Here is a 10,164-nt window from a genome sequence, read left to right on the forward strand (position 1 = left end):
TCCATTTTGACTGATTTTCACTAAACTGTCTAAATATAATATCTGGATAAAATTAAACAAAATAAAACTAATATTTTTTGGTCTCTACTCTTAAAAAAAGTACCAGAATACACATTTTACACAATTCATACATATTCTGTTTTAGAAAAAATCACTTTACAAAATATTGTTATTTGCAGTTGTGGAAAGTAACTACGTATATTTACTCAAGTACTGTACTTAGGTACAATTTTGGGATTAGTTGAGTATTTATACCATCTTAATATACTTTATACTTCTCCTCCACTAAATCTCAGAGGGAAGTAAACCATTTTTACTGCACTACATTTATCAGCTTTAGTTACTTTACACATTCAGATTATTAAAACAAAATATAATGAACTAATAAATGATGTATTATTATAGATTAAACTACCAGCAGTATATAATAATAAATTATGTGTTATTATAGATTAAACTACACGCAGTATATAATAATAAATTATGTATTATTATAGATTAAACTACAAGCAGTATATAATAATAAATTATGTATTATTGTAGATTAAACTAGCAGTAGTATATAATAATAAATTATGTATTATTGTAGATTAAACTAGCAGTAGTATATAATAATAAATTATGTATTATTGTAGATTAAACTAGCAGTAGTATATAATAATAAATTATGTATTATTCTAGATTAAACTACCAGCAGTATATAAAGTCAGTAAAAGCAGCTCCACCTTTATCAGCTGACACATTAATATATAATGATTACTTTTACTTTGGGTTCTTTCAGTATATATTGATGTTAATACTTTAGTAGTGAGTGAATGTGAATGTAACAGACGTTAGTAGTGAGTGAATGTAACAGACTTTAGTAGTGAGTGAATGTGAATGTAACAGACTTTAGTAGTGAGTGAATGTGAATGTAACAGACGTTAGTAGTGAGTGAATGTGAATGTAACAGACTTTATTACTGAGTGAATGTGAATGTAACAGACGTTAGTAGTGAGTGAATGTGAATGTAACAGACGTTAGTAGTGAGTGAATGTGAATGTAACAGACGTTAGTAGTGAGTGAATGTGAATGTAACAGACTTTAGTAGTGAGTGAATGTGAATGTAACAGACGTTAGTAGTGAGTGAATGTGAATGTAACAGACTTTATTACTGAGTGAATGTGAATGTAACAGACGTTAGTAGTGAGTGAATGTGAATGTAACAGACGTTAGTAGTGAGTGAATGTGAATGTAACAGACGTTAGTAGTGAGTGAATGTAACAGACGTTAGTAGTGAGTGAATGTGAATGTAACAGACTTTAGTACTGAGTGAATGTGAATGTAACAGACGTTAGTACTGAGTGAATGTAACAGACGTTAGTACTGAGTGAATGTGAATGTAACAGACGTTAGTAGTGAGTGAATGTGAATGTAACAGACGTTAGTAGTGAGTGAATGTGAATGTAACAGACGTTAGTACTGAGTGAATGTGAATGTAACAGACGTTAGTAGTGAGTGAATGTGAATGTAACAGACGTTAGTAGTGAGTGAATGTGAATGTAACAGACGTTAGTACTGAGTGAATGTAACAGACGTTAGTAGTGAGTGAATGTGAATGTAACAGACGTTAGTAGTGAGTGAATGTGAATGTAACAGACGTTAGTACTGAGTGAATGTAACAGACGTTAGTAGTGAGTGAATGTGAATGTAACAGACGTTAGTACTGAGTGAATGTGAATGTAACAGACGTTAGTAGTGAGTGAATGTGAATGTAACAGACGTTAGTACTGAGTGAATGTGAATGTAACAGACGTTAGTAGTGAGTGAATGTGAATGTAACAGACGTTAGTACTGAGTGAATGTGAATGTAACAGACGTTAGTACTGAGTGAATGTGAATGTAACAGACGTTAGTAGTGAGTGAATGTGAATGTAACAGACGTTAGTACTGAGTGAATGTGAATGTAACAGACGTTAGTACTGAGTGAATGTAACAGACGTTAGTAGTGAGTGAATGTGAATGTAACAGACGTTAGTAGTGAGTGAATGTGAATGTAACAGACGTTAGTAGTGAGTGAATGTGAATGTAACAGACGTTAGTAGTGAGTGAATGTGAATGTAACAGACTTTAGTACTGAGTGAATGTGAATGTAACAGACTTTAGTAGTGAGTGAATGTGAATGTAACAGACGTTAGTACTGAGGTGAATGTGAATGTAACAGACTTTAGTACTGAGTGAATGTGAATGTAACAGGACGTTAGTAGTGAGTGAATGTGAATGTAACAGACGTTAGTAGTGAGTGAATGGTGAATGTAACAGGACGTTAGTAGTGAGTGAATGTGAATGTAACAGACGTTAGTAGTGAGTGAATGTGAATGTAACAGACGTTAGTAGTGAGTGAATGTGAATGTAACAGACGTTAGTAGTGAGTGAATGTGAATGTAACAGACGTTTAGTACTGAGTGAATGTGAATGTAACAGACGTTAGTAGTGAGTGAATGTGAATGTAACAGACTTTAGTAGTGAGTGAATGTGAATGTAACAGACTTTAGTAGTGAGTGAATGTGAATGTAACAGACGTTAGTACTGAGTGAATGTGAATGTAACAGACGTTAGTAGTGAGTGAATGTGAATGTAACAGACGTTAGTACTGAGTGAATGTGAATGTAACAGACTTTAGTACTGAGTGAATGTGAATGTAACAGAACGTTAGTAGTGAGTGAATGTGAATGTAACAGACCGTTAGTAGTGAGTGAAATGTGAATGTAACAGACGTTAGTAAGTGAGTGAATGTAACAGGACGTTAGTAGTGAGTGAATGTGAATGTAACAGAACGTTAGTAGTGAGTGAATGTAACAGACGTTAGTAGTGAGTGAATGTGAATGTAACAGACGTTAGTACTGAGTGAATGTGAATGTAACAGAACGTTAGTAGTGAGTGAATGTGAATGTAACAGACGGTTAGTACTGAGTGAATGTGAATGTAACAGGACGTTAGTACTGAGTGAATGTGAATGTAACAGACGTTAGTAGTGAGTGAATGTGAATGTAACAGACGTTAGTACTGAGTGAATGTGAATGGTAACAGACCGTTAGTACTGAGTGAATGTAACAGACGTTAGTAGTGAGTGAATGTGAATGTAACAGGACGTTAGTAGTGAGTGAATGTGAACGTAACAGACGTTAGTAGTGAGTGAATGTTGAAGTGTAACAGACGTTAGTAGTGAGTGAATGTGAGATGTAACAGGACGTTAGTACTGAGTGAATGTGAATGTAACAGACGTTAGTAGTGAGTGAATGTGAATGTAACAGACGTTAGTACTGAGTGAATGTGAATGTAACAGACTTTAGTAGTGAGTGAATGTGAATGTAACAGACGTTAGTACTGAGTGAATGTGAATGTAACAGACTTTAGTACTGAGTGAATGTGAATGTAACAGACGTTAGTAGTGAGTGAATGTGAATGTAACAGACGTTAGTAGTGAGTGAATGTGAATGTAACAGACGTTAGTAGTGAGTGAATGTGAATGTAACAGACGTTAGTAGTGAGTGAATGTGAATGTAACAGACGTTAGTAGTGAGTGAATGTGAATGTAACAGACGTTAGTACTGAGTGAATGTGAATGTAACAGACGTTAGTAGTGAGTGAATGTGAATGTAACAGACGTTAGTAGTGAGTGAATGTGAATGTAACAGACTTTAGTAGTGAGTGAATGTGAATGTAACAGACGTTAGTACTGAGTGAATGTGAATGTAACAGACGTTAGTAGTGAGTGAATGTGAATGTAACAGACTTTAGTAGTGAGTGAATGTGAATGTAACAGACTTTAGTAGTGAGTGAATGTGAATGTAACAGACGTTAGTACTGAGTGAATGTGAATGTAACAGACTTTAGTACTGAGTGAATGTGAATGTAACAGACGTTAGTAGTGAGTGAATGTGAATGTAACAGACGTTAGTAGTGAGTGAATGTAACAGACGTTAGTAGTGAGTGAATGTGAATGTAACAGACGTTAGTAGTGAGTGAATGTAACAGACGTTAGTAGTGAGTGAATGTGAATGTAACAGACTTTAGTAGTGAGTGAATGTGAATGTAACAGACTTTAGTAGTGAGTGAATGTGAATGTAACAGACGTTAGTACTGAGTGAATGTGAATGTAACAGACTTTAGTACTGAGTGAATGTGAATGTAACAGACGTTAGTAGTGAGTGAATGTGAATGTAACAGACGTTAGTAGTGAGTGAATGTGAATGTAACAGACGTTAGTAGTGAGTGAATGTAACAGACGTTAGTAGTGAGTGAATGTGAATGTAACAGACGTTAGTAGTGAGTGAATGTAACAGACGTTAGTAGTGAGTGAATGTGAATGTAACAGACGTTAGTAGTGAGTGAATGTAACAGACGTTAGTAGTGAGTGAATGTGAATGTAACAGACGTTAGTACTGAGTGAATGTGAATGTAACAGACGTTAGTAGTGAGTGAATGTGAATGTAACAGACGTTAGTACTGAGTGAATGTGAATGTAACAGACGTTAGTAGTGAGTGAATGTGAATGTAACAGACGTTAGTAGTGAGTGAATGTGAATGTAACAGACGTTAGTACTGAGTGAATGTAACAGACGTTAGTAGTGAGTGAATGTGAATGTAACAGACGTTAGTAGTGAGTGAATGTGAATGTAACAGACGTTAGTAAGTGAGTGAATGTGAATGTAACAGACGTTAGTACTGAGTGAATGTGAATGTAACAGACGTTAGTAGTGAGTGAATGTGAATGTAACAGACTTTAGTACTGAGTGAATGTGAATGTAACAGACTTTAGTAGTGAGTGAATGTGAATGTAACAGACGTTAGTACTGAGTGAATGTGAATGTAACAGACTTTAGTACTGAGTGAATGTGAATGTAACAGACGTTAGTAGTGAGTGAATGTGAATGTAACAGACGTTAGTAGTGAGTGAATGTGAATGTAACAGACGTTAGTAGTGAGTGAATGTGAATGTAACAGACGTTAGTAGTGAGTGAATGTGAATGTAACAGACGTTAGTACTGAGTGAATGTGAATGTAACAGACGTTAGTAGTGAGTGAATGTGAATGTAACAGACTTTAGTAGTGAGTGAATGTGAATGTAACAGACTTTAGTAGTGAGTGAATGTGAATGTAACAGACGTTAGTACTGAGTGAATGTGAATGTAACAGACGTTAGTAGTGAGTGAATGTGAATGTAACAGACTTTAGTAGTGAGTGAATGTGAATGTAACAGACTTTAGTACTGAGTGAATGTGAATGTAACAGACGTTAGTAGTGAGTGAATGTGAATGTAACAGACGTTAGTAGTGAGTGAATGTGAATGTAACAGACGTTAGTAGTGAGTGAATGTAACAGACGTTAGTAGTGAGTGAATGTGAATGTAACAGACTTTAGTAGTGAGTGAATGTGAATGTAACAGACTTTAGTAGTGAGTGAATGTGAATGTAACAGACTTTAGTAGTGAGTGAATGTGAATGTAACAGACGTTAGTAGTGAGTGAATGTGAATGTAACAGACGTTAGTAGTGAGTGAATGTGAATGTAACAGACTTTAGTAGTGAGTGAATGTGAATGTAACAGACTTTAGTAGTGAGTGAATGTGAATGTAACAGACGTTAGTAGTGAGTGAATGTAACAGACGTTAGTAGTGAGTGAATGTGAATGTAACAGACTTTAGTAGTGAGTGAATGTGAATGTAACAGACTTTAGTAGTGAGTGAATGTGAATGTAACAGACTTTAGTAGTGAGTGAATGTGAATGTAACAGACGTTAGTAGTGAGTGAATGTGAATGTAACAGACGTTAGTAGTGAGTGAATGTGAATGTAACAGACTTTAGTAGTGAGTGAATGTGAATGTAACAGACGTTAGTAGTGAGTGAATGTGAATGTAACAGACGTTAGTACTGAGTGAATGTGAATGTAACAGACTTTAGTAGTGAGTGAATGTGAATGTAACAGACGTTAGTAGTGAGTGAATGTGAATGTAACAGACGTTAGTACTGAGTGAATGTAACAGACTTTAGTACTGAGTGAATGTGAATGTAACAGACGTTAGTAGTGAGTGAATGTGAATGTAACAGACGTTAGTAGTGAGTGAATGTGAATGTAACAGACTTTAGTAGTGAGTGAATGTGAATGTAACAGACTTTAGTAGTGAGTGAATGTGAATGTAACAGACGTTAGTAGTGAGTGAATGTAACAGACGTTAGTAGTGAGTGAATGTGAATGTAACAGACTTTAGTAGTGAGTGAATGTGAATGTAACAGACTTTAGTAGTGAGTGAATGTGAATGTAACAGACTTTAGTAGTGAGTGAATGTGAATGTAACAGACTTTAGTAGTGAGTGAATGTGAATGTAACAGACGTTAGTAGTGAGTGAATGTGAATGTAACAGACGTTAGTACTGAGTGAATGTGAATGTAACAGACTTTAGTAGTGAGTGAATGTGAATGTAACAGACGTTAGTAGTGAGTGAATGTGAATGTAACAGACGTTAGTACTGAGTGAATGTAACAGACTTTAGTACTGAGTGAATGTGAATGTAACAGACGTTAGTAGTGAGTGAATGTGAATGTAACAGACAGATCAGTGTGTGTTTTGTGTCTCACCTGCTGTAATAACTGAGCGTTGCTCATCTCTCCTGAGTTCATGACGGACAAACAGACCAATTAACGACTAAAACACTAAACAGGGGACAGTTATAATAAAAATAAACCCTTATAAATCCCCCTGTAGCCGATAACAGAAGCTAAAATCACTATTTGTACAGAAAAATAAACCAAAAGATGATTATTATTATTCTGTCGACGAGAGGATGGAAAATATCTCACTTCCTGTTTACACAACTTCTTCTTCGTTGGTGTCAGTGTGTGAGTCAGACTCTCTGCTGCCACCCGGCGGCCACAACACGAACTGCATGTACTGCAGTAAAACCAGTGGTGGAAGAGTTTTACTGAGGTAAAAGCAGTAATACTGCTCTGTAAAAATACTTTACAAGTAAAAGTCCTGCATACAAGATTTCACTTCAGTACAAAAGCATAAACAGTGAAATGTACTAAAAAAAAGTGCTTGCTGGGCAGAATGGTCCCTTTCCGAGAGTATATATATATATATATACACATATATATATACACATATATATATACACATATATATATACACATATATCTCATCATATTATTGGAATATTATTACTGATATTTTAACACATAAGCAGCATTTCCATGTTACAGCTGGTGGAGGTGTGTGGAACAATAAAGCTGCCATTATAATAAATAAAGAAATAAAAATATGAATAAATAAAGAAATAATAAAGAAATAAAAGCCTCCATCATCAAATAAATGTGCAGGTTAATTGAAAAATAAATAACTATGCACAGAAATAGAAAAATAAATAACATTTATTTATTAGACAAATTACTTATTTTGTATTCAATTATATTCATTATTATTATATCCCAATGTATTCTTTTCTGTTTAAAATTATTTGTTTTTATTAATTTCCCTATTTATTTATTTATTTATTTCGGCTTTTATATGTTCAATTCAATTCAATTCAATTCAATTTTTATATAGCATCACATCATAACATAGGTTATTTCAAGACACCTTTCATATAGAGCAGGTCCAATTTTAACTCCTTCATATACTGTTGAATAGTTTAATCTGTATTTAATAATTTATCATATATTATTTTGTAAAATCTGTATCTGTGAAGTAACTTAAGTTATTTAACAAATGTAGTGCAGTCAAAAGTGCATTATTTACCTCTGAGTTTCAGTGGAGTAGAAGTAGAAAGTAGCATCATAAAACCAAAATACTAAGTTAAATTACCCAAAAATTGTAGTTAAGTACAGAACTTGAGTAAATGTACTTAGTTACTTGCACCCAAACGAATGATAATTACTGCAATATGGATCTTTTTCACATCAATCAGTTTATTATAATTATCAGAAGGCAAAGAAAGTTTAATTTTAGTTTAAATAGTCAGAGAACATTTTACATATTTAACATCAATAAATGTATTTCATGTTTCCTTCCATCACTGAGCATTAGTTTCCCCACTGGGCCTGAATGCAGCATCAGTTCGGTCGTAACCAAAGTCTCTGAGAGGTGTTTGTCGTTGTCAGTCAGGGTCACGTGACGTGGTAGTGGTCAGAGTTCAGAGGTCAGCTCTTCTCTGCAGGTTTGGAGAAGGAGCCCAGCTGTTTGGTGTTGACGTCCCTCAGCTGCTCCAGCTGTCTCTGTCCTCGCCGGAACAGATACTCGATGTGCATCACGTCCGTCTTCTTGATGCGAGAGTTCTCTCGGAACTCGTCTCGGATTCGTGGGATGAAGCCCGGCTTGTCCTGACCGGCCCGAAGGAACTGCCGGTACAGAGCCAGGACCTGCTTCTGCAGCTTACTGTACCGCGCCATCGGACTAACTCAACAGAACCAGAACCAGAACCGGGTCAACAGGAAGCTGGAAGGACTGGAGTGTCTCCGGCTGCAGCTCCTCTAACGATTGGCTGAGAAGTCGTCTGATGTGTTCAGGTGTTGAACTGATGCAGAGGAAGTCTGACTGTCAAAGTAAAACACAGAGTTTAGATGAAGTGACAACAGAACAACAATAAAACACAGGAATCACACGGCCTCATGCAGGAAATATACTATATGTATTAGTACTACGGCAGTTAAAGTAGTAGAAGAAGATATGGTGGTAGTTGTGGGACATAAATACAGGTAGAGTATTAGTTTATGTATTAGTTATATAGTAGTAGTAGTAGTAGTACTAGTAGTAGTAGTAGTAGTAGTACTAGTAGTAGTAGTAGTAGTAGTACTAGTAGTAGTAGTAGTAGTAGATATGGTGGTAGTTGTGGGACATAAATACAGGTAGAGTATTAGTTTATGTATTAGTTATATAGTAGTAGTAGTAGTAGTAGTAGTAGTGGTAGAAGGCTAGTAATAGTAGTGGTATCAGATAACCTACAGCTGCTTAATGGTATGTTTTATAAAATGAAGTTTAAACGGCCAGCTGTTAAAGTTTCAGTAGAATAAGAAGGAGAAACAAAGCTAGCTAATGCTAATGCTAATGCTAATGCTAATGCTAATGCTAATGTTGATGTCGATGTTAAACTAGGAGATATAACTGAACTAACAGTGCGCTTGGTGGATCCTGTTGGGTCTCTAAACTCTGGTGTACGGTCATAGACCTGCTCTATAGATAAAGCGTCTTCAGATAACTTCTGTTGTGATTTGATGCGATACAAAAATAAACTGAACTGAAACTAAACCAGGTTAACTTAACTCACCTGTTTGAAGCTGTGGTCTGAGACATGTTCAACCCGGTTCAGCTGGTTCAACTGGTTCAACTGGTTCCGTCAGTAAATCACCAGGTAGTTACTAATACAAGAGGATATCTCATGATTAGCTCTGTTAGCTGTAAACAGCCTCTGACTGACCTCACTGCACGTTAGCACCAAGGATGTGCTGGTTACAACACCACCAGGAAGCCGGAAGACTACAAACACTACAACTTCCGGTAAAAGACTTCACAATAAAATACCCATTTAGGAACAATTCATATTATGAAGTTTTTTTTTGTTTTTTTTACTTTATTCAGAACAAATCATAACATTACAGTTTTTAGTAGGAATATTGATTTTGCATTCCTCAAAACTATATCAACGACAACGTTTTTTTTTATTATTTATTTATAAACAAAGTTATTGAGGGTTTCAGATTATTTCAGATTTTTATAAAACGTTGATTTTGCTAACGATTTTGGGACCCTGGAAAAAGATTAATTATTATTGCAAACATGGATTATCACAGAGCATATAGGTACATTTAACCATTTTCTAGCACCTGGTGATAAGTACATTAACGGAGTCCTTTTTTTTTTTTTTTAGGTAATTGTATTTTATTTTATATAAAGCTACTTAATACTTCTACTCCACTGCATCTTAATGTACTTTTTACTGCACTACATTTATTTGATAACTTTAGTTACTTTGCAGATTCAGATTAATTATACAAAATATGATTAATACAATTTATTTAGATAAGAAACACAACAAACTAAATTAAATAACATATAAATAATAATGTATTATTACAGATTAAGATCAAAGAAGACTTTGTTGAGAATATAAAATAATTAAAAGTAGCTCCAA

The 10,164-nt window shown here is 34.9% G+C and overlaps 1 protein-coding gene across 1 annotated transcript; it reads right to left on the reverse strand.

Moving 5' to 3' along the window:
• Positions 1 to 7,925: 7,925 nt before the first annotated feature.
• Positions 7,926 to 9,509, reverse strand: sdhaf1 (succinate dehydrogenase complex assembly factor 1). The gene is made up of 2 exons (XM_037776565.1): positions 9,301 to 9,509; positions 7,926 to 8,570 (listed from the first exon to the last, which is right to left on the reverse strand). The coding sequence occupies exon 2, from the start codon at positions 8,423 to 8,425 to the stop codon at positions 8,177 to 8,179; it is 249 nt and encodes an 82-aa protein (XP_037632493.1). The 5' UTR covers positions 8,426 to 8,570; positions 9,301 to 9,509; the 3' UTR covers positions 7,926 to 8,176.
• Positions 9,510 to 10,164: the final 655 nt, after the last annotated feature.

Source organism: Sebastes umbrosus, chromosome 8, assembly GCF_015220745.1.
Source record: "Sebastes umbrosus isolate fSebUmb1 chromosome 8, fSebUmb1.pri, whole genome shotgun sequence".
In the NCBI taxonomy this organism is placed as follows: Eukaryota; Metazoa; Chordata; class Actinopteri; order Perciformes; family Sebastidae; genus Sebastes; species Sebastes umbrosus.

Coding starts and splice junctions, on each gene's coding strand:
- sdhaf1 (XM_037776565.1), bottom strand. CDS start 8,425: ATGGCGCGGTACAGTAAGCTGCAGAAGCAGGTCCTGGCTCTGTACCGG.